Source organism: Acinonyx jubatus, chromosome D3, assembly GCF_027475565.1.
Source record: "Acinonyx jubatus isolate Ajub_Pintada_27869175 chromosome D3, VMU_Ajub_asm_v1.0, whole genome shotgun sequence".
NCBI classification, from domain to species: Eukaryota; Metazoa; Chordata; class Mammalia; order Carnivora; family Felidae; genus Acinonyx; species Acinonyx jubatus.
The window spans coordinates 56,202,857-56,228,411 of record NC_069392.1 but is presented as its reverse complement, the minus strand read 5'-3'; the positions used below and the strand labels follow the sequence as shown (position 1 = coordinate 56,228,411).

The window sequence follows — 25,555 nt, the reverse complement described above, 5'->3', positions numbered from 1 at the left end:
AAGTATATTCTAGGGCCAAAATACTATGGGTGAGGAAAAGTAAAGCCACAAATTCAGAGAAGGCATTTCAGCACACCTAACAGACATAAACTCATATCAAAAATATACAAAACATATTTTAAAAATAAAAACACAACTATAAAATTGTGCAAAACATATGATCATGGCCCATAAACATGTATGAAGAGATAGTTTAACCTATCAATCAGGACATATAAATTAAGACCACAATGAGATACCATCTTATCTCTGCTTGGAAAAATTAAGACGTCTGGAAACACCAAGCGCTGAAGAGACTATAGGTCATCTGACTCACATATTGCTGACAGGAGTGTGAACTTAGGAAAAAGAACGTATATTTTTTATCATGTCAAGTTAAATTCCCGTACCATGAGCCAGCAGTGCCACTGCTTGATGGCACTACTATACCCCAGAGCAGTGCTTCTGACTAGGGTGATTCATCCCCCAGGGGACATTTGTCAATGGAGATCTTTTTAGTTGTCACGACTGGGGAGCAGGTGCTACCGTCTCCTGGCAGGTAGAGGCCAGGGATGCTGCTAAATATCTTGCAAACGTACAGGACCGTCCCCCGCGACAAAGAAAAATTCAGTCCAAAATGTCAGTACTGCCAAGGTTGAAAAACCCTCCCTAGAGATACTGAAACACTCGTGCACCAAGATAGGAGTCTAAAAATATTCTCAGCAGCACTTTTTGTAATTGCCAAAAAATGGAAACAACCCAAATGCTCACTGGCGACAAAAACAATCAACAGGTTGCGGTATATTCCAAGAAGTGAAAATAGAGGACTGTTGACTTCACGCGACAATATGGATGAACAGGAGCTGCATAATGTGGAGAAAAGAAGCGCAAAAAGGAACAATAAATATGACCTTCCTGAAAGTTCATAAAGGCAAAACTGTAGGGTGGGTTTAGTTACATGTTTGATACTACTACGGAACAACAAAAAACCTGATAACGATAGACAAGATTTCAGAGTGCGGGTTACCCAGGCACAGAGATGGGAAAGACGGAAGTGCATGGATGGACAGAAGTTATGGGAAACGCTCTGGGTTTTTAGCCAGGCCATGGTATCATTGGTGTCCTTTATACCAATAAGTAAATTGTACACACAAATAAGCTAGAAGAGGGCCACACCTGGACCAGCACATGATAAAGTACCATAAACCAAAAATTATGAATGCTCCAACGCCATACAATTGTGATTTTTACAACAATTTTTTAAAGTTGTAGGTTCACAGTAAAATTGAGATGATGTAGAGATTTCCCATAAATAGGTAACAACAATTTTTTTCAAAAGCAAAAAATTTTAACTACAGGGCAAGAGGGCCCTCTCCCTTTATCCAACAAATATTTATTGAACACTTATTATGTGCAAGACTCTGGTTCCCACCCTTGGAGCTTACAGACCCATGGGGGGAAAGACATTGAACAACTAAATGTACCAAGAAGTATTCACCTGGGGAGTGGGGAGCTGACTGGCTGTGAAAGTGAGAATTCCACACAATGCTCTTGGGGTGAAACTCAGAAGGCCAAGGAGGGACTGACCAGAGGACAAGAAGAACTTTTGCACATGACATTGCCTTACTCAAGCCTTAGGATTCAGTCCAATTTACCCAGCCAATACTCTAACCCCCTCTACCATCTCTCCAACTTCATCTCCTACGCTCCCTTCCTGTACCTCCCTATTCCAGTCTTCATCAGTCTGTTGAGGTTTCCACCCAATGCCCACGGTATGTCAGCTTCAGGGCCCCTGCAGGAGCCACTTCCCTGACTACAATGACTCCTCCAGCTACTTTTCTGGGGGACCAGACCCCCAGGGACATCCAGGAAATACGTGCTGACTGTTGCAGTTCTTTGGCACTGTGGACCTAGCATGACGCTCAGCACAGAGGCACTTGCTAAGGGTGGTCAAAGAACAAGATTGACAAGAACAGGGGCACCTAGGTGGCTCAGTTGGTAAAGCGTCTGACTTCGGCTCAGGTCATCTTGCAGTTTGTGAGTTTGAGCCCTGCATCAGGCTCTGTGCTGACAGCTCAGAACCTGGAGCCTGCTTTCGATTCTGTGTCTCCCTCTCTCTCTGCCCCTTCCCTGCTCATGCTCTGTCTTTTGCTTTCAAAAATAAACATTAAAAAAAAAAAAAAGATTGGCAAGAACAGAGATATAATCTCAGAGACCTCCCGCGTTGCAAAAGAGAAAGATGAGGTCCAGAGAGGGCAAGTTCACACAACCGGCCAAGAAGACCTCTAGTCTCCTGATATCCAGGCTAATGTCTTTTTTTTTTTTTAAGTTTATTTATTTATTTTGAGAGACAGAAGAGAGTGCAAGCAGGGGAGGGGCAGAGAGAGGGAGAGTGAGAATCTCAAGTAGGCTCTGCACTGTCAGCAGAGCCCGAACCCGCGAACCATGAGATCATGACCTGAGCCGAAATCAAGAGTCGAAGCCTAACCGACTGAGCCACCCAGGTACCCCCAGCCTAAGGTCCTTCCTACCAGCCAGCTTACCCCCTGAAACCAAAGCAGAATCTCCACTGGTTTCATCACTCTAGCATCACTGCACTATTCTTCCAAAGCAACTATTCTTCTCCTGCACTGTGCTCAATCATCCCTCCTCTTGCACGGCACAGACAACATGATACAGGGCATACTAGAACAATGGACAAAGCTTCTTATGGGGCCCAGTTACCCCAGACCTGCCTGGTTGCCCTGAGGAGATCAGTGTCTTGACATAAGTATGACACTTGATATAGGTATGACATTTGAGGCAACTAATTGGAAAGCTCTGTCAGAAGGTTTAGATAAGATAAGAAGGTTTAGATAAGAAGGTTTAGATAAGGTTTATATGCTCCATTTAGTTCTGTAAAATGTACATGACTTATCAAAATTAGATGAAAACGAATCTCTTAGAAATGTTTTGTTAAATTTATGACAGAGAAAGAGTCCCCTTGGGCTCCGTCCGCATCACTCTGTGTTAACAAATACTTAAACCAGTTTGAATTTAGCTTTGTGGTGACTCACACTTTCTGTTAACTTTAAGACTGTTTCTAGGTTACCAAGGGCCAAGATGAGATTTGAAAATTTCCAATTAGTGATCTTAATCAGTTAAGACACATATCTGACCAAGTGAAGCAGTGATTTCATTCAAAAATAGTTTTATTAGCCACTAAAAAAAAAAAAAAAAAGCTTCCCTTAAAAGATTTTTGCCAGCCAAAAGAATGAAAAGACATTTAACTGAGCCCAGCTGTTGCTGATGTTTCCATGGTGAGAACCCAAAGTTAGACAGGAAAGTATTTATTGTCCCTGTAGCATGCAAAGTTTAGAAGGAGTATGAAGCACAGGCCATGGATACTGAATATACCTAAGAAATGGACTACTGGCCAGAATCTTCATGCATAAGCCATTATTTTGTTATTCTGCTTTATTTTCTTAAGTTTATTTTGAGAGAGATAGCCTGCGCAGGAGGGGCAGAGAGAGAGAATTCCAATCAGGCTCTCCAATGTCAGTGCAAGGAGCCTGATGTGGGGCTCAAACTTACAAGTCATGAGATCATGACCTGAGCCGAAATCAACAGTTGGATGCTTAACCGACTGAGCCACCCAGGTGCCCCTTGTTACTGCTTCAGAATAAAATACTAATGGATCCAACACACCCTTTCTGCTGAAAACAGTTTAATATAACAGAATTCCAGTCTGTAGAATATAAACAACAATAGGAAAAAATGCATTAGCTAAGTTGCAACCAATTCAGGTGTAAAGCAAATCAATTCAATGATACCTATAGGCAGTGAGGTGCCTCACTACTTTATGCGGACTTTGATTTTATGTTAAAAAAAAAAAAAACCTTTATTCTAAGCCACAGATACTAGTAAACTCTGCTAAATGTCCCTTAGAGGTCTAGGAGAGAAGTGAAACCAGGATAAAGGGAGAATGGAATTCTCTATGAACTTTTGAAAACAGAAGAGATGCCAAGTCCGAGGCTGAGGTTTCAAGATGGCTGCCTCCAGAGGTGAAAACAGCCCTGCCCTGGGTCTGGCTTGGCTTCCTACTTATCTCACCCATACAATAAAGTGGAAAAGCAGAAAGGGAGCCCCCAGCTCTGGCAGCCTGTGAAAGCTGAAGACACATAATCGTGTGGCCATGAGACAAGTTCTCCCATTTCCAGAAGTTATGCCACTACTAGTCTCATATGTGTTTACTGGTTAAGCTTAATTTTAAATATTTCAAGTAATGGCCCCTCTCACACACACATTCTGTGTCATGTTTTTCACAAACGGGAAGAGAAGTATACTGAAGAGTAAAAAACCTTTAGTTATCAATCAGGGCAACAGGATGTGTGTGTGTCTTTGAGAAGCACATCCCAAATGTAATCACCATAAGGAAGCCAATGTGTTTCAGAGTTTGTGTGCAGAAATAACTTTCTAACTCATGACTCAGTTTGATTCTAGAATTCTAATGGCCTTTTCACATGCTTTGGACTTGAACCCACCAGAGTCAACTCTTAATATGGCAATAAAGTACACATAATTGACATCTGGAGATAAACCTCAAATCTTATATTTCAGCCAGGGTTTTTCTCAACAACCTCATCTTCTATTTTCTACCCCCTCAAGTCATGCCTCCAAATTACCAAGAGTAACCACATGACCTTGTCTGGGTAGCATTCGCTTTCCACTTCACTGGCCATCCGCTGGTGAAGATGCCAATAAAGAATGAATTGTACAAAAAGGAGGTAATAAGAAGAGAAAAAAAGAACAGCAAAGGGCCAGAATTACCTACAAAGATTATTGCCAAAGGAACTGGGCACGTGCCACCAGTCCACACGTTGCCCTGCATAATCACACAGTTTCCACAATGTTCCGGTTTGGGGCGCAGCCTGGTCCAAGAGGGAGGTCCAGCCAGCAGTGATGACCTGAGTCTTCCTCTACTGTGGGCCTCAAATTCTCCATGGCAGAAAGAAACCTCCAGCCTAGTGATCCTCACCCTTGAGATACATTATTTTAAAATGTTAGTGCTCAGGTCCCACCTTCAGAAATTGTATTCAACTAGTTTGAGGTGTAGCCTGACCATAGGTGATTTTCAGTGCTGCACACGGTTGAGAACCACTGCCTTAGTCCAAGGTACCAATGTTTTTCAGTAGTTCTGCATCAACGGCTACCACCCAGGGTCCCACGGGCCACTTTTCCTCACCTCCAATCGGATCCCCACCAGGAAGACAAGCATCTCTTCAGATGTGCGTGGCTAAGCTTTACATGCCAAATAACCACCAGACTCTGTGCTTTGGTTTCCAAGGTCCTCATGACTTCACCTGTTTTCTCTGCAACCTCATCTCTGTGTCACCTCTCTGTCCCCATCCACACTCTATAACCTTGTCTCCTGAGACTCCTGTTCACTACCCGGGGCCATCAACCTCTTTCCTCCCTTTGCCCTGTGAATGTGGCATTCCCTCAGCCCAGTGAGTTCTTCTTAACCTTGAAAATACAGCCTAGATGCCAGAAGAGACATCTTGGACGACCTTCATCCTACTATCCTTCTTTCTAAAGAACATTTTAAAATTAATATGCAATTACAGGAATATCGGCTTCCTTCAAAAAGTTGAATATTACCGGGGAGCCTGGGTGGCTCAGTAGGTTAAGCCTCCAACTTCAGTTCAGGTCATGATCTCGCAGTTTGCCAGGTCGAGCCCCACATCGGGCTCTGTGCTGACAGCTCAGAGTCTGGAGCCTGCTTCTGATGCTGTGTCTCCCTCTCCCTTTCTGCCTCTCCCCAGCTCATGCTCTCTCTCAAAAATAAACATTTAAAATAAAAAAAGGAGAATATTACTGATAAAAATGAAGTCCCCTTGGATCAGAGATAACCACTGCTACAAATCAGGTGAGAAAATAACCACGTTAAAAAATTTTTAACATATATTATACTACAATCTTTTTATACAGCAACTGACATAACAAGTGGGTTGGTACTTCTGAGATGGTACATTTCCTGTAACCGCTGGCTGCATTCCATAATCTGTTTAGTCCATGTGGCACTTACCTAGCCGTTCCCCAGCTCTTTGCCCTTACAACTGCTCTTCCTGTCCATAACCTTGTGTCCTTCTGCAAGTTCTCCTCAAGGGTATATCCTCATACCCCTGAGACCCTCCATCACACAGCCCTGTTTACTTCCTTCAAAAGCCCTCTTCCCAAGCTGCACACATTTACTTGCTGCAATAATTACGCGCGCACCGTCTGAGGCTTCAGAAGGGTCATTTGTACCATTTCGGCTCAGAAGCAGGAAGATGGCAGGCACGAGAACATACGAGCTGAGTGAAGAATGCATCAATATGATTCTTCTTTCCTTTAGCCCATCAACTAGTATTTCTGCCACAAACTCAAGGCAGTAATGGTAATATAAAATTTCAATACTAAGAAGTCGGTTAATGTAAGGCTACTCTGAAATGACTTGCTCAGTACTGGTGATTTCTCTCCTAGAGGCATGGCGGCTTGTTCATTTCCTTACAGACATGAGCTATTATGATGTGGACCCAAGCCCCAAGTCCCAGCCATTTTTTTTTTTTTTTTTTTTACAAACACAAAGGTACCTCATCTTGGTTTCATGTTTTTTTCTCCACTTCATGATCAAAATTATTTACCTTTCTATTTGGAAGAGCATTTTACAAAGCTTGTCACAGGTGAAAAAAAAGTTTTTAAGTATCTTCTCAAGTCTAGGAAGTCGGTATTTGTTTCAGTTTGGAGGCTTGGCACGGACAGAGTCACAATACCCTCTGTCCCACTCATACTCTGCCCTGTCCTGAGACCTCTGGGAGACAGATACCTGCACGCAGCAGGCCCTGACCGACCACTTCCCCGTGGGGGCCCATCTCTAGCCATTTTTAATCTCATGTTTATAAAATCAGAACCACACAGTTGGGGGGGGGGGGAAACTCTCAGGAATGGAACTGTTTTTCTGGGGCAATGTGAATACCGTAGTTGAATATTCCTGAAGTGTGATATAATTGTCTCTGAATTCCTGAGTTAATGTGTCTTTGGGAAGCATGCTCTATCACAATCATCAAAAGGCATTTGGGCTGCAGATACCTGTTCCAGATGTGCCCAGGCTTCCTTAAATTCTCCAGGGCACTCTCAGAAGACAAGGCTGGCTTCCCTCTTGGCTAAGCCTCCCTGGGATCCCTCCAAGGAAAGCAGGCTGGAGGGTGGAGGGTGGGGGTTGGTGGGGGAGTAAAATTCACTCATTTACTCTTTTTATTTAACATACTCTAGGGGTGCCTGGGTGGCTCAGGCGGTTGAGCACCCAACTTCAGCTCAGGTCATTATCTCACAGTTTGTGGGTTCGAACCCTGCATCAGGCTCTGTGCTGACAGCTCAAAGCCTGGAGCCTACTTCAGATTCTGTGTCTCCCTCTCTCTCTCTCTCTCTCTCTCTCTCTCTCTCTCTCTCTCTCTGCCCCTCCCCTGCTCCTGCTCTGTCCCTGTCTCTCAAAAATAAATAAATGTTAAAAAAAAATTAACATACTCTGTGCGGAGCATTCTCATGCTAAGCACTTTACCTGGCTTACTCCTTGAATTCTCACAGGGGCTTCTGACGTTGGTACTATTATTGGATGAGGATCTGAGGCACAGAGTGGGTAAGGAGTTTCCCCAGAGTCACACAGCTAGTAAGCCAGGATCTGAACCCAAGCAAGTAGTCCAACTCTAGCATCTAAGCTCCTAACCACTATGCTACTTCTGCTATGATAATTTCTTTGTGGCTGGGGGGGGTGGGGTGGGTGGGAAGCGTCTTCTAGGTAAGGACAGGAAGAAGTCACTAATCCTTCCTTCTTCCAGATTCTTTCCTGAACACCCACGGTTTTCCTACTGAATTGATGAGCAATGGTGTGCCTACCAGCTCTCAGTCCTTGCCCATCTCACCAAGGCCCCTTCCCACCAGGAAGTTCAATGACACCTTGACGTAGGGCACCATGAGACATATTTGGACCATAACTACCTGAGACATATTTGGGCCATGGCTACAGCCCATGTTAATTTTGGTCAGTTTCTGAGCTGTAAAAATAATCTCACTTAGAAATAAATATTTTTTCAGCATGAATACAATGCTCCTGAGATCACAGTCAGCATGTTGAGCACGTGCTGTGAGACAAGAATGACGTCAGGCCAGGTCTCTCTTTGCTTGGGCCTTCCCTCTTCAATTTCCAAAGCCTATTCCCAAAAGGCTCTCTTGCAAAACGAGACCAGCCTCCCTTCTGGCTGCTCTTTCTTTTCTGCCATGTCAGCTTTGGCCTCTTCAAGCTACATTTTCAGGGTTTTATCTCCCTGTTCGTTCAACCTTTATCAATGCAGAAATACCACCAAGCTTCTTCCACAGACTCTTGTCAAGCAGAGACAATCGCGTTCCTCCTTGTATGACTGGATTCAAACAGCTCCCTCACTAATCATTAGAACACCCCTGCTCCATTTCCAAAGGGATCCTGGGAATTGCATGAGACAGACACTCACTCTTTGGAGGGGCCACCCATACCCATACCCACACCTTCATGGACTACCAAGGAAAATCCAGCTCCGCTAGAAAGGGCTTTGAACATTCAGAACATGGATGGGTAGGTGTGCATTATAGGAAACATGGTATATGTGTAGGTCAAGGGGAAGCAGGCTTGACACTGAAAGAAAATTCCCAAAGCAAGTCAGAGATTCAACGAGACACAAGGACCTTTCCTTCTCTTTGAAATGTACTCACTATGGCTCCCACAGTAAAAGCTGTCTCTTCCTGAAACATTGCACCATGGCGGCCCACTCTAGCTTGAAAAATATTCACCCTTGAGAACGCCAATTTCAAGGTTCATTGACTTGAATTTCTTGGCACCAGCACTTCACTAGATGCTGATTCTACATGTTGTTTTCCAGGGCTAGATAACCAGCCGCTGCCACGTTCACTTGCTCTTCCCCTGGGTTATGGCGTCTCAGTCCAGACTTCAACTGTCACCTACACGTACTCGAGTTCCAGAAGCGTCTACCCAACTGACTTGTGACGACCCACTGACACACTTAATGCCCAAAGCTTGCGAAGTGGCCTGACAGCTACCTCATGATGCTGGACCACTGGCTGCCTGGCAACCCCCCACAACCCTTCTTCTCACCACAAAACGCACTCGCCATCCTGCAAACAACATCCTCCCTGAGTCTCCTCACCTGCTCCTACTTGCCACTCTCCTGGTCACAGCCTGAGCCAGGCCCTCTCCTGACCTGTTGGCATAGCCTAACCCATCTCTCTGTTTGCCATCTTCTCTCCACTCCTCAGAGTGGTCTCACCGGAACACAACCCTGATCACACATCACTTAAAATTCATCAGTAGCTATGTTCAGTGTTAAAGATAAAATATTGCCAGTTTCTTCAGAACCTAGAAAGATCCCCAAATTCAGTGTGGCAAAGTTCCAAATATATACAGATACTGGTCGAATCACTACGTTGTGCACATGGAAATAATATAATAGAGTATGTCAAGTATACTTCAATTAAAAAAAAAAAGCAGCGAAGGGGGTATATGTGTGGCTCAGTCCGTTGATCATCTGACTCTTGAGTTTAGCTCAGGTCCTGATCTCATGGTTTGTGGGACTGAGTACCGCATCAGGCCCTGTGCTGAGCATAGAGCCTGCTTGGGATTCTCTCCCTTCCTGTTTGACCCCTCCCCCAAATAATTTTTTTTTTTTAAGTTTAAAAAAGCAGCAAAGTCCAGGGGCACCTGGGTGGCTCAGTCGGTTAAGGGTCTGACTTCAGCTCAGGTTATGATCTCGCAGTCCCTGAGTTTGAGCCCTGCATCGGGCTCTGTGCTGACAGCTCAGAACCTGGATTATGCTTTGGATTCTGTCTCCCCCTCTCTCTCTGCCCCTCCCCAACTCGCACGTGCTCACTCTCTCGCGCTCTCTCTCTCTCAAAAGCAAACATACATCAAAAAAAAAAAAAAAAACACTTAAATTTAAAAACCAGCAAACTCCAAATCCCCAAGAAATCTGCAATCTAGTCACAGTGACATTTTGAGAAACCAGAGATCCTGCAGATCCTGCCCCAGAAACCAGAAGGAGCTTTGCAAAGCTGCTTCTTCCTCAGGCCTCAATGCTGCTGCCTTTTCCTGTAGTTTCTGCCAGTTTCAAGCTCAAGCCCCTTGGCCCCCAGGGCTCTCCCCTCCTACCACCCCTTACTATTCAACACTCAGGAAACCAGAAAGAGCCTTCTGGACACTAAATGGTAAATACTGAATGGCTGGCTGTATTCCAGTCGTACCTACCTCACAAGGTCACATCCCTTTTGTCAGTGAACCCGTTTATAACAAATCATTTGCCTCAGATAAATCTTCCTAGGTAGCCACTTGCCGCTCACGGTACCAGTGGTTGTTAACCTGGCTGTTGTGAAATCCTCTAGCATGTTTATGCCAGTGCACAAAATCTTCTCTCCAGCTCACGTCCATATTTATTTAACAATTACCTTCTTTAAAAGGACAGCATCCAGGAAAGCTCCAGGGCATGGAGTGACTGTGGTAAAAACACTGAGTTAAGCACACGTTTGTGCTGCTTCTCATTCCTCACCCACCGCCCTATGAAGGAGGTACTATCATCCTGAGCTTCCAGGGGAGAAGACTGAGGCCAAGCCCAGAGAGGAAGTGTAGTCTGTGGCTGTGAAGACTGAGCAGGTGCTCTCGACCGCCTCAGCCACTGCTCCTTTAAACCGCACTTGGCCAAAGCCACCCCCAGGACCCAGGACTGCACGAGTCACAGAGTTGTAGATGTTGCAGGTTAACACCAATTACACAACACCTACTTGCCTCAAGTGTTTTGTCTGAAGATCATTGCCGTTGCTAACTGTTTCCAAGAAGGAGCTAGGACTACTCTGCTATTTTGGCTACAAACCCTCCAACTAACTGGCCAAAGAACTCTGTCACCTCTGGCAAAGAAGTCCTGTGGACAAGGCGTGAGACAGACCACAGAGCAACACGCTGCCCTAAACTCAGCATCCAAACACGCCTCTTCCTGTCGAAATCTTAGAAGATGAGCTCACCCACCCTGCATGTTTCCATAATTAGGCTCCCCCTTTGCTCACTGGTTCCTGTGGCTGATGGACAGGCGCCAATACCCCTTCCTACTTCTGCAGGAAAACAGAAAACAAGTCCTGCTCCAATTGCCTCCCTCCAGTTCCCACTCTGAGGCCCAGCCTCAAGACTTGGCTCTCCTCTTCCCACCACCCACTGGGCCACTAACTGGGCCTCACATCAGGCATGAGCCCCAAAAAGGTGAGGACAGCCTCGTCTCCAATAGTTGTTAACTCTGGCTTCCTCTCAACCAGATGACCTCTATCACCAAGATAACGGCTGCTTAGTTACACGATTAACAACGAAGGCTTGTTCCATGGTTGTAGTTATTGCTCTGAATGCTTCAGAACTCTTTAGGAACCGTCTTGTCTTCAGTGCCAATTTTTGAGAAAAACAAGCAAAGCAGTATGATTATCTCAGGATCACAATCTAACAGTGACTGTAAACAATACAGCTCATTAGGACTACCAAGTCACAGTAAATATTTGCTCTGAATGATTTTCTGTCTTTTCAACAAATCTGATTCATCCTCGAGAGAGGAAAAACTTGTTACTACTGAACACATTCTGTAGGTTCAGAGACTAGTTCCAGGGGTGTTTGGTTCTGAATGCACACCCCGGACGAGGAATGAATGGGTTCAAACCCAGCTGTGCCGCTTGCCACCCGTGAGATCGGGGGCAAGCTCTTTAACCTCTCTCTGCCTCAGTTTCCCAGCCTGTAAAATGGGGAGGAGTCTTCTACTTTCTTCATGCCATTTACAACACATGTAATTTTGCTTAGCACAACAGCCAGCACCAAGTAAGTGCTCCATAGTGCTAGCTCCGGCTATCACTACTTACCTCCTAGAGAGTGAAGAAGCAGCACAGCAGCCTCCCAGCACAACACAGAGGCTCGTTAGGAAGAGGATACACTTCCCCGAATAAACACGACACCGAAAAGATGCACAGGCAAATACCAACACGTGGCATACCCTAGCAATATACCTTAGGCATCCACCCAAAGGCATCATAAAAGGTATTTAATAGACAAGGAAAAATATTTATGACACAGTTGTCAAAAGTTAATGCCTAGAATGTATCAAGAGTACTTACATTCTGCCTGCTTTTGTATCTGAAAATTCCCGTACTGAAATATGAAATATTGACATAGAGTAGCCGTTCATCAATGAAAATGGACGAACCATTCAGGAGACAAATAAGCCAAAGATATAAACAGGCCATTCTCAGAAAAGCAAAGTTCAACAGCCAATGAAGCAATTAAAGGTGAACAACTTCAATAGTAATTTAAAAAAAATGCAAGGTGAAATGCTGAGGCACATTTCACTTTTCAGAAATACTAATTTCTGAGAAACTCCTAACATCCAGGGCTGGTGATGGTATGAGAAAATGGTCAATCATATGCTGAGGGTGGGACAACAAAGTGGTAGATAAAGGCCAATACGGTGGTACCATTATTTAGAATGTAAGAGTCCTTTGATCTAGAATCTCACTCCTAAGCATCTCTCCTAAAAGAACACTAACATACGTGTACTAACACGTTTGTATATGCTCATCCCAGAAAGTTTAGTACTAGAAAAAAACTTCAATCAAACCATGGCAAGATGCATGAAGGCGTCCTGTTTTTACAGTATGTCCCTATAACGGAACACTAAGCCACGATTTTTAAAAACGTACGAACATGAAAATCTGGAAGTAGTAATGCATAAAGATGGCAATGTGTACTTGATAGTTGCTTACTAATTGCCAAGTCTCAGGGATGTTTTTTTCTTTCTACAGAATCACAGGAAAAAACAAACGCATTTTACAAAAATGGGGAAGGACAGGGACTCTGGAGGCAGACCACCTGAACTCGAAAACCAGCTCCACTATGTATTAGCTGTGGGCTCTGGACAGTCCTTTCAACACCCTGTGCCTCAGTTTCTCCTCCTTCCACATGGAGATAGTAACCACACGTAACTCACGGGGCAACTTAGTAGAGTTGGTACACTGAAGCTCTTCGCATAATGCCTGGCAGATAATGAGGTGAAGCCACTGTTGCAGCTACTGCTGGTGTCATTGTCACCTCTGCGCTATATAGTCTAAATACTTCCGTTGTGGGGGCGTCTGGGTGGCTCAGTCGGTTAAGCGCCTGACTTCGGCTCAGGTCGTGATCTCGCGGTTCATGAGTTCAAGCCCCGCATCTGGCTCTGTGCTGACAGCTTGGAGCCTGGAGCCTGCTTCAGATTCTGTGTCTCCCTCTCTCTCTGGCCCTTGCCCTCTCGAGCTCTGTCTCTCTGTCTCTCTCTCTCTCTCAAAAATAAATAAACATTAAAAAATTAAAAAAAAATACTTCCGTTGTATATCGCATAGTTGGTACCACACATTTACATCCTATACCTTTTTTTTTCGAGAAAGACCGCGCGCGCACGTGAGCACTCTTGAGCAGAGGAGGGACAGAGGAAGAGGAAGAGGATCTTAGGCAGGCTGCACGCCCAGGGCTGAGCCAGATGCAGGGCTCGATCTCACGACGCCGGAATCACGTCATGAGCTGAAATCAAGAGTTGGATGTTTAACCGACTGAGCCACCCAGGAGACCCATCCTGTATCATTTTCATTTGGAAACACAGAGTTGCTCAGTATTGGGTGCCCCCTATGTGCCTGAGGTCATATCTAAATGGACACACGGCTATTGGTGGCAGAACCAAGCAGCCTCTTCCATGCTTCAGTACCTCCATCCTAGGTCCCCTGCTGCAGCGATTCCAAATGCCACGCTGGGGAGGACTGTGCAGACTGGGTGCTTATGTACTCTTTAGGAGCCACAGCCTATTCTCCACCAGCAGGTGCAGACTGAGCTTCTGATGCTGGGGTCTGCACTCTGTCCCCGCACAATACCCCGGGCTGACTCCTCTTCCCTGAAGCACAAGTGGACTGACTAGCTCCCGGGCAGCCCCTGTGGCCTGTAGCCCACCTGGGCATGGGCCCTCCTGGTTTCCCCTTCTCTGGGATTAGCTGGAGCCAGGCTATACCATGCCTCTGCCATTTGCCGGTCTGTCTACAGGGCGGACTGTGTCCAGTCCCTCCCGGCAGCAAGCTCAAGGCCTGGCCACGGTCCGTTTACTTCCTTATTGCTTTCAACGTATTAGAATGAGTGCTTTTGTGCAACACACATTAAGCCTTTAAAATGTTTATCTCTTATCTAACTTACATGACAAAACAGCAATTCTTGAATTTAACTTTTTTACCTCCTGACCACCAGCTGAGAATACCACCAGCCAAGAGGAAAGTGTCCATTGCTCCTTCTCAGCCCTGAGTCCTCAACTCCACTTGAGCATCTGTCAGCCCTGGGCAGACAGAGGGTCTCTAGAGAGCTGGTCCCATGTTCCTATTCTTCCGAATAGCTCCCTGAGCCTGGCTGAAGAATGGCACACCTTCGGTGATATGACCATTGTTCTGTCTTGCCGCTTTGTTGTATGGCTGGTGTCACGTTCCATCGTGTCAATTTTGGGGAATGTGATAGATGTGAAGCTGATTGGAGTTGGGTTCACTGGGCATGTGGGTTACTGAGAAGATCATGAGATCTAGTCAAACCTCCGGTCCCCCCCAAAGAGGGTCCAGCATATTCCCTAAGAATTTGAAATGTAAAACTTTGCCAAATGAGTTAAGACAAAAACAAACAAAAAAGGGACTCTACTTTCTATCTGGTAGCCCAGAACTTTGAGAATTATCTTCTTCGGAAAAAAAAAGGCAACTTCGACTCATGCACATGAACATTTGAAGGTAGACCCACAGAGTTCCATGTGCCTCTAAGAAAAACACTCCCTTTCCAACAGTCAAAGTACTTCCTACCTCAGAATCACCCCTAGGGAGAATTGAAAATTGTAGCCAATTACATGCTGTCCTTTAAGGTGGGGTTTCTCAGATTCAGCACCACTGATGTTTTAGAACAGGTATTTCTTGGTTGGAGAGGGCTGTCCTGAGCATTGTGGAATGTTCAGCAGCAGCCCTGGACTCTACCCATCAGGTGCCATTTGCACTCTGCACCCCAATTATGGCAACCAAACATGTGTCCAGACATTGCCAAGTGTCCTGAGGGACAAAACCGCCTCCGGCTGAGAACCATGACCTTATGGGAGCACTGGAACTGATTCCAGGATGCTCCCACCTCCCAGAGTAGCCCAACCTTTCCTGAACTCATCACCATATCCCCTTCTCCCCACTGGCTTTGTGTGTCTCCTAATCTAACTCATCTCCTGCCTTTTCCAATCCCTTCAACCTTCTGCTGTGCCCTGGAATTTATGAGTAGCTCGCAGCAAGATCCCCTATAGTCTCAACCTCTTCATGGAATATTCCTTGCTCCTACCCTGAACTTAGGACACCGTTCCCCACAGCTTTCTCATATCACATGATGGGCTCTTCTCTCTTACCCCACATACTCCTCTTTGCCAATTCCAGATCATTTCCCTCCCAACCTCCCTCTAGAAACCCAGCCCCTTAGAACAGGAGCTGGCAAACTATAGCCTGTGGGTCAAATCTGGCTTACTGCTTGTTTTTATATAGTCTGTCAGCTAAGAACGGTTTTCAAATTTTTAAATGGTTGAAAAGCAAACCAGAAGAATATTTCATGACATGTAAAATTCAAATCTCAGTGTCCATACACAAGTAAACACATTTGCTTACCTATTGTCACGGCCATTCTTGTACTACACAAAGGCGGAATGCAGTCGAACGGTTGCAACAGAGACTGTCTGACCTGCAAAGCTTAACATACGTACCACCTGGCCCCTGACAGAGAAAGTTTCCAACCCCTTCCTTTGAGGCATGCGGCAGCGGTCTGTACCATCCGCTCCCAACCAGTTGTCACCATCTACTACCCGCCAGGTCACTCTTCCATGTGTATTAAAATATACACAGGACTGAAGGCTGGATGGCACAACTGCTAACATTAGTGGCTAAAGTTCAAAATTACCTCTACAGGTTGGAATGTTGTGTGGAAATTGACAGGGTGAAAATTTTCATATATTAAGTCCCATGCGATGTTCATTATCAGAAAGACTGGCATACAGAGCAGGAAGAAGATCTGCTATGTTTTGACAGAGGGGAAAACCACAATGAACAGGGAAACATTATGGGGAAATTTTATCCATGTGAGAGAATGCTAAGCAGCAATAGATAAGATTATGGAACACACTTAGGTCAGAAGACCTTCCTTAAAGAGGGAAAAATTCAGGACTAGAGTTAGGTGCCCCAGAAAGGAGAGGGTCTGTGAGTGGAAATTCACAGAATGGTCTCCTGCTCTAGGCTTTAAGACTTTTTCTCCTAAGATTATATCCTGTTACAATTTAAACCAGAAACACTGATCCTTCTGCTGATTTGAGGCTAAAAGTAATTTTTTCTTGGTAAAAAATGAAAGCACCACCATTTTTATTCCTTCCAGTGCAAAGATGGAAATACAAAGATGAAATTTATAATTTAAGTGCAGGGGCGCCTGGGTAGCTCAGTCGGTTGACCGTCTGACTTTGGCTCAGGTCATGATCTTGCTCATGGGTTTGAGCCCTGTGTCAGGTTCTGTGCTGATGGCTCAGAGCCTAGAGCCTGCTTCAGATTCTGTCTCCCTCTCTCTTTGCGCCTCCCCTGTTCAGACTCTGTCTCTCTCTCTCTCAAAATAAATAAACATTAAAAAAATAAAAAAAAAATAGAATTTAAGTGCAAAGATAAAACTCATTATGGCACACACAGTCACAAAAGATACTTTTAGGTGACAGATGACCAATATTCATACTTGATTTGGTAAATGCTCAGTGTAGAAGTGTAGGTTTCTTAAGAAACCAAAACAACCCAAAATGTGTTTGGAGTCTTAGTCCTTACTGGAACTAAAACACATAGCCCGGTAGGCTTAAGTCTTAAGGAGACTGAGATTTTTCTGCTTTTCAACTCTTCGAATTTTTATATTTACATCAAAAAAACACACCTACATGGTATGTAAATAAAATTCCCGCTCCAAAAAGTCAGAAGCGCTAATCTCACTCAGTGACTATGTTTGGGAACGGTGGATTAGGAAGTGGTCCTGTGTGATCTGGACATTGAAAGGCAAGGGCCAAAGACTTGTGTTTAACCCACAGCTCAGCCCCTTAGTCCTGGGATCATCACAAGTCACTGACCCCCAGTTTTCTCACTTGTAAAAAGAGGATGAAGACGCTTGTCCTGCTAGATCCTACAGAGAAATTCAGATGATGTAAAAGGACCACCTGAGTGGAGAGGCACCATATGCATTTTAGGGCACCATGAATCTCTAACCTCTAACACGTTCCTATCTTCTTTTCAAAAGTACTGGCATTAGTTGCATCAGAATTATAAAATCCAGCCTAAAATTCCTATGTGGCATATGCAAGGCATGTTGCTACAAGTTAGAAGTAGGGCCAGAATGCTCACACAGATGAAGAGCAATCGAAATCAGGCAAGGCCTATGGGCACAATGAACTACTTGACACAATGAACTACTTGATTCTAAGATACTGTTTTGAGGCTCAGATGTTGAGCAGGTGACTAAGCTATGCATGCAGGGCTTATTTCCCATTTGGCATCTCGTCACCCTTTCCCCCTCTATTCCACTCCCACCTCTGCCAAAACTCTACTGTTGTTTGGGGACCATGGGGCAAAACCCCTCCAATAGACTTCATGGATGAAGCCACTTCATAATCAACCTGTAAAATGTTATCTGTCTTTCTAAGTGGGGAAGTGTATTCTTCTCAAATAAATGCACTAAATGTCCATCAAAGTACTAATGTCAGTAAAATGAAAAATCAGTCCTATTTGAAAAGAATGAGACAGGAAGCATGCAGGGCTGCATGTGTGACCTCGCATTCGAGATCCCTCCAAGCCCTGCACCTCAAAACCATGTGCCCATGGTGGCTCACTGCACCTCTGTCATCCTTGCCAATCTGTCACAAGGCATGGCCATCTGAACTCACAACATGGGGATGGGGATCTTTGAAAAGTATAATAGCAAGAAACAGACCAGGAACATACAGGACACAAGTTGAACAGAACAAGAGAATGCCAAGTGCTGCTGACGGGGACTTCAAATAACCGTCCCTGGCATCTGTGGTGGTTTTACATAGAGATTTTTAATCTACTGTATACACTTTTCTCCATGTTAATTTCTGAAGCCATTAGCTAGGAGCAGAGCTGGAGAGAACTTTAAGTGCCCTTTGAGCACTGCCTACGTTTCTCGAAGATCTTAGACTACAAGGTGTCATGTTTATGGTGGATGTTCTCATTCCTCAATTTGTTTAGAAGTTTTAGTCTTTTTTTTTTTTTTTTCACTTAACAGAGCTTGCTGCACACAGATTCTCAGAAACAGAAAAATCTGTAGATGGGCAATTATGTGGTAGAGAAGGGTGTCAACACAGACTGTGGCTCACACATCACTCCCACTCCATCTGTGACAGGAGGCACCCAAAGGCATGGCTCGTTAAGTGACTCCACGAGTACCAGACTGCTTGGGGCATCTGTCAAGGTGGGTGTTCCCTTAGGGATGAAAGGAAGGGACATATCTTGATCACTCTCTTTCTTAAGGTCATCCAACTGATTCTGAGTTATTTTCTTCTTCACCAGGCAGCCTCGTGACCCGCACTTGGCTCCCAGGTGGATCTCCACGATGGCAGAAAATGCTGCGGTCAAATGAGGTAAGCAGGGCTTCTGCACGCCAGCAGCGGGAGGTGATGCGCTGGCAAACCAGTGTCCCAGTCAGTCCAGGTGGACCTGGCTGGCATGGACTGGTCCACAGAGCTCCATCATCCTAATGAACTGACAGCATTCACTTGGGAAGATAGAAGTGGACCCAGACTCCAGAACAGCATGGCCATCCTTTTGCTGCACACTTGTTCTACAGAACCATTTCTAAGTTCCTATAGGTTGTGTCAAAAGGTCTTCCTTTGTGTATCTGTACATAGTTTCTTATGAGATTGTCAACCTTTGTATTTCTTCCTATCTGCCAATCTCATTCTTAGTTTCTCCCAGCCCAAATGTGAGGTTCCTAAGGACAGAGATCACACCTTGTATCTTCACGGCATCCGAAAGTCCTGGCCTATAACACATTCTCAATAAAAATGTTCGCTAAAACAAACACTGAAAAAGTGACGGCGATAGTATTTACTGGAATTTACATATACTTATATATATATCATATACTCATATCTAAAATGTATTTAACATAATATGTATTTACATATGTTTATATTCATATATTTAATTCATACAGGTTTCTTCTATTTAACTAAAACCAACCTCCACCATCTACTGCCACAGTATCTCAAGACTCTTACAATCTTGCATTCACGTGAGGGCACACCATTTACTTCCAGGTAAAGTTTTGGGGTTTGGATTCTTTTCTATTTGATAAAGCACAGCTTTTCAGACATTACGGAGATACGGATATAAAAACACAAATGGGTGAAGAAGAGCTCGTGGGGTTAACAAGATCACATCTACGTGGGTCACCAGGGCCACCTTGTCCCGGGGTGCTCCAAAGGACTTCGGGGTGGTGTTTCAAGGGTAGAGAAGAGGCAGGGAGGAAGTCAGGAGGGGTTAGGAGGCCAGCGGGGAGGGGGGTGGTAGTGGGTGCCTGTGGGGATGGGACCCCTCCCACCTTTTCAGGATCCTTGTGCCCGCCCCCCTCCACTCCACGGCTGGGTTAATGCTTACTTTTCACAGTGCTCTCGTACTTGACCGGGCTTGAAGCCAGGAGCCGACTGGGAGCTGGGACTGGTGGGGGCCGACACAGGACTCCTGATGCTTTGCACCGAGTGCCTGCGGCTCCGCCTGCGGTCCAGGCCCCTCTGCTCGCCCTCTCCGCTGCCGCCTCCGGAGCACACGCTGGCCCTCCTCCGGTCCCGGCGCCCGCTGGGGGGCGGCTCTGCGGTCTCGTCGCCATCCTCGTGCCGCAGTGCCACCTGAAAAAGCAGATAGCGCCCGGTGCAAGGTCAGACTTGACATCCTCTCCCAGGCCTTAGGTGTGACTTTGCATTCCACGCTCCCCTTAATGAGCATTTAACACTGTCATTCCATCCTGCTAACTCAGCTTCTCTGCAAGATCGTCACATCCGCACGCGTGCCAGAGCACAGTCCGCGAACTTAAAGATGCTTGCCACCGTGTATTTTCCCAAATGGGTATGAAAAAGCCAACAGAGATCATGAGTAGGTCCGAGAAATATTTCATAATTAGACAGGATCTTTACCCTGGAGCCCAGCACTGTCATTTCCGGGGCCGTGTCTCTCCTGGACCCCCCTCGGCTCTGTTCTGGTCCAGGAGGTGAGGTCGGTCCTGAAGCCCAGCGGCGGGGAGCCCTGAAGTTCCTGATCATTCCTGAGCTTGCTTCCCAACGAGGGTGCTCAGAAGAGCACAGCCAGGATTCTGCCCAGAGGCAAGAGCCACAAGGCGCCTGGTGAGCGGATCTGGCCTCACCCACGGATCCGTTGCAGAGGCCTATTCGGCAGCACGTACGGCCTGATGTCAGCACCTCTGCTGGGCACTGCTATCAGGCTACCCTCCCATCCCGGGCCCGGGGTTGGGGGAGGAGCCCCGAGTTACATTCGAGAGCCTGCATATGCTAGTCACGAAAATATATACCCAAAATAGACTTCACCTCTAGATTAGTTTTTTTTTCATCTCCTCTTAAAAGTAATGCATATTTGTGCAGAAGAATAATTGCCTTACACTTTGCCACCGTGGATTTCCCATGGAAACCTGAGCCAACTGGCAGCATGCCTCCATACAGCTATCCTCCTCCAAAGGGTATTCTACTCCTGCTCCTAGTTGGCGCCCTCTCAGGAGGTCCTGCTCTGCCATCTCCTAATCTCGCTTTGTCCTGGATCCTGCTCCATGGCTGCCTCATTTTAGGTTAACACCATCTGCCTATGTGTTTGCTTGCCTCCCTGCTTCTCCATGCCTGTCCTTCCCAGCCAAGGGCTATACTCACCTGTATCTCCAGCTTCTGTAAGGGGTGTGTGCGTGCACGCGTGTGTGCGCGCGCCCTCTCTAAAACTAGACAGTAGGAAAAGCACAGGTTGTCCTTAACTAGATCTGTGCACACTGGCTGTGTGGCTCACGAGCCAGCTATGACCTGTAGCTAATTATTTGCCTTCTCTCTAGCTCACCGTATGAGGATAACAGTATTGCATTCGTGGGACTGCGGTAAGAATAACTTATGTAAAGATGATCTATGTGACTGGTACTCAATAAATACCCCCAGTAAACATGCCCACCTATTCCTCCCTCTCACAGATATGGCACGCCCGAGCCAGCCCCGGCCAAGTCCAGCAGCCTCTCTGACCTGGCAACCGAGGAACTACACAGTCCTACGTCCCCAAAGGTGCCAGTTCTCCAGCCACATAGGTGCTCTTGGTCACATTTTACAACTCAGACCTGACGGGTGAGAGAACGGAGAATATAAAGACCCAGATGGCTAACCGTGCAATATGGCTCTAACATCACCTATCTATAGAAAACCGACCTATTGCGAAATCAGTGGTGTCCCGTGTCCAAAGTGTTCACACCTGTGCTCATCTAGCAAGGTGAGCTTGGCTGTGTCAAGACCAGGTGGGCCACTCTCGTCCCAGTTCACAGGGATGAACACCTAGGCCACGCCGCCTGTTTCACAGGGGTGCACCCACCATCCACATGTCCCAGGTCCAGTTTCCTCTGGCTCCGGGTTTTGCGTGAGATCGATTTTGTGAAACCTCTCCTATCTTCGTGCCAGATACATTTTATAACAAGCTCACACAGAGGAGGACAATTTAATAATACTGTGACTATTTGTTCTCCCAGAATTTACTAGTCAGACATAATGTTGGGAGGTTTGACGTAATAATTGATAAGAGTTCAGAAAAAGCCCTGTTATAAAATGTCATTGGAAAGTCTGTTTCCTAGGGGTCTCCTCTCCAATACAATTGCAAGAACTAAGAATGAAGTTATACATTGGGTTAATCACATTTACCATCTCAACATTAACACTTTATACTGCATTCTCTGGGCAAGTTTGAGAATGATTGTACACCTGATGAAGGACAGTCTTTTTAAATATTTCTAGCCAATCGTTTTTCCTTCGGTTTTAGACGTAAAAATTCTAGACCATTTGAACTTATTCTGACCCGAAGTATTGATTCTGCTTCTTATTAAGCACACATTTGGAATGATAAGATTAGGGGCTAAAGTAGAGTTCAGATATTTCTAATTCCTTGTCTAACCTCAGAGATCCAGGGATCAAATAGTGTTCCTTCCCCGAGAGGCACACTCTGTGTGCACAAAGTGAAATCCACTTTAACTGCCTTTTGTCAGAGAAGATGGAGACAATCAAAACATTTAAATGGAAAGAAAAATCTGGAAAAATTATCAAAGCAACCCCATAAGATAAATTTTAATGGGTGCTTTCTAAAGTTCAGATCCTCAGCAAAACATTCATCTCTTAAACAAACAAACAAACAAAAAAAACGAGAGGGGTGTGCAGAAGGGGTAAATGGGGCACCGGATCCAAGTAGATTCAATGACAACCTCGTGCTTCACAGTGAGCAACAAGGGAACTTGAAATTTGGGGCTGGTGTTCACTCATGATTTTGTTTTTATAACAAGAATTATAGAATCACCGGTATCTCCCGAAGACAGGAAGAAAGGCTTTACTTTCACACGCAGGGCTAGAGCGGCAGTGCCCAGGTCCTTAGATTCTAGGGAACACAACAAATTAGAGTCAAGAACATGCAGAACTAGCAAAGATCTGGAGAGAACAGCACTTACCACCACTCTGAATCTGTGGTGTCAGATCTGAGTAACTACATGTGCAAGGAGTGTCCCCACCAAACATGAGATGAGATCAATAATGTCCCAAAGAATCTCTATCTAGTCTCTCCCTAATAATGCAGTGTTTCACTTGCTGGGCCCCTCAGCAAGTGCTATTTCTTTTTTTTTTTTTTAATGTTTATTTATTAAACATTAAAGAGAGAGCGCAAGCAAGCATGAGCAGGAGTGGGGGGAGGGGTAGACAGAGAGGGGGACAGAGGTTCCCAAGCAGGCTCTGTGCTGACAACAGAGAGGCCAATGTGAGGCTTGAACTCACTAACCGTGAGATCATGACATGAGCCCCAGTCGGACACTTCACTGACTGAGCCACCCAAATGCCCTGTAATTCTTTTAATTAAATGTAGAACACTACTCATAAAGTAAAACCCACACGAGGAGCAGTTTCCAAATCCAGCACTGACTGCTTACATAGTCTACCCTACTTTACTAGGAAAGCAATTAGAAGCAACTTAGGTTGGCATCTGTGACAACTTCCATCAGTCGTCTCAACGACTGTGAATGATCTGAATACTCTTTAAGTTTTTATTAGGGACATTTTCAAACATACACACAGTGTACAAAGAGAGTACAAAGACTGTGATGTGTTTATCACCCATGACCGTTCAACAAGTATCAACCCTGTCCAACCTTGTGTTACTTACGCCCCACTCCCTGCCCCAACCCCAGACTTTGAGGTAAATCCCAGATCACATCATTTCATCTGTAAACATTTTAGTATATATCTCTAAAAGATAAGGATTTTTAAAACCCATAACCACCATATTACTGTTCCACTTAAAATAATTTTATTAACTTGTTTTATTTTTCATTTTTTTAAATTTACATGCAAATTAGTTAGCCTATAGGGCAACATTGATTTCAGGAGTAGATTCCTTCCACTTAAAATAATTTCTTAGTATCATCAAATATCCACTAACGTGAACACTCTTGATAGAGGTCAAAAGCTATTACATTTCTGGGGCACCTGGATGGCTCAGTTGCTTAAACGTCTGACTTTGACTCCAGTCATGATCTCATGGTTCATGAGTTCAAGCCCTGCACCGGGCTCTATGCTGACCACTCAGAGCCTAAAGCCTGCTTTGGATTCTGTGTCTCCCTCTCTCTCTGCCCCTCCCCTGCTCATGCTGTCTCTCTCTCAAAAATAAACAAACACTAAGAAAAATTTTTAAAAACTACTTGAGTTTATATCATATTACTATTCACATCATGACAGGCAACCATTGTTACATAATAGACACAATCTTGTTCCATATTGCTATCTCACACCTTCTTTGTAATCCTACACATATACACCCATACCTATACATCCTGGTTCAGCTTTTAGGTGAAGTGACACTGATGCCAGTAGCATTTCAAGAAGGAACTACGCTAATGACAGCTCGTAGAATATTGTCACGGTGCTGGACTCCCAGAGAACCACACCTCCCTGTCTCCTCACTCTGGTGTAGCCCCCTCCTACACTGAGTCCATTTTCTATGGGACTTGCTTTGGTCAGTGGGGTATCAGCCAACATGATACAAACAAGGCCTGAGACGTGTTTGCACATGGGGACCTGCCCTTCTGAAATGCTGCTACCATGTAAAGAAGTGCAGGCTAGCCTGCTGAAGACACACAGCCTAGCCAAGAGCCAGCACCAAATGCCGAAGCAAGTGAATGAGGCCATCTTAGACCATCTCTCTGTCCCTTCCCTGCTCACATGTGCACACACGCTCTCTCTCAATGAGTCAATAGCCAGACTCACAGATACATAATACAAGTTCTCAAACAAAGGAGCTTCTGTCTTCATGGAACTTGGTGGTATTTGGGAGCGTTCTACTTCCCCAAGAGTGGAAGCTCTCCAAAAGGGATCAAAAATCTGTCCTCTTGGGTTTTTATGGTGGCTTAATGGTGGAGTCATGATTGACTAAGTCACTGGCCACTGGCTGATTCAGCCTGCCCCCATCCAGAAGTGCTTTCCAAAAGTCAGCTCACCAACATAACAAAAGATACCTTTATCACCCTCAACACTTAGGCAATTTCCAGGGTTTTGGGAGCTGTGAGCCAGAAACGAGAATAATGACCAGATACATATTTCTTATAGTAAATCACAATATCACACTCTCATCCCCAAAGCCTTCAGCCTTAATATACTTTTCCATTACTAGGACCGCATTTTCAGAGTCAAAAGTTAGAACATATAATCTGACAAAAGATTTTATATCTTGATTTGTGAATTTATATATTTGAAAACTCATATAAAGCTATAAACATTAAAATGAATTTAATTAAGCAGGGATTAAATCACCTTTCTGAAATGGAATTAAATTACATGGAATTGGGCCTGTCCCCAGAAAGTCCAGGACATGTGGTCACCAGACATCCTCCACTGTTAAGAAGAATTCTAGAAGCCCAACCAAGTTCTCTCAATTACTTGAAAACATTCATAGCTTTTGTGAGGAAAAGACTGGCTCTGCTTATAAGTCTCTTTGCTGCTCCTGAATATAATGAACTTGGTTGTCCTGTAAGAGTAAATATTGTTCAAAACATTAACTTTCAGAAAGGAATAAAAACCCTGTGACTCTGCCTGCTATCTCAAGCACTGAGTTGTCACCTTGAGTTATTACTCAGGGCATCTCTCCTTTAAGGTAGCTGCACTCTGAT

At 45.0% G+C, this 25,555-nt stretch overlaps 1 protein-coding gene across 11 annotated transcripts in view; it reads right to left on the bottom strand.

The window, feature by feature from the left end:
• FHOD3 (formin homology 2 domain containing 3) overlaps positions 1-25,555 on the bottom strand; it is a 468,859-nt gene that overhangs the window by 131,210 nt on the left and 312,094 nt on the right. For 10 of the 11 annotated variants that reach the window (XM_027068795.2, XM_053206689.1, XM_027068790.2 and 7 more), the window contains exon 10: positions 19,768-20,015. In XM_027068795.2, coding sequence (XP_026924596.1) covers positions 19,768-20,015 — 248 coding nt within the window. Of the gene's footprint in view, positions 1-19,767; positions 20,016-20,300; positions 20,959-25,555 lie in introns of those variants that run through there. The other variant, XM_027068804.2, reaches the window with a different exon arrangement.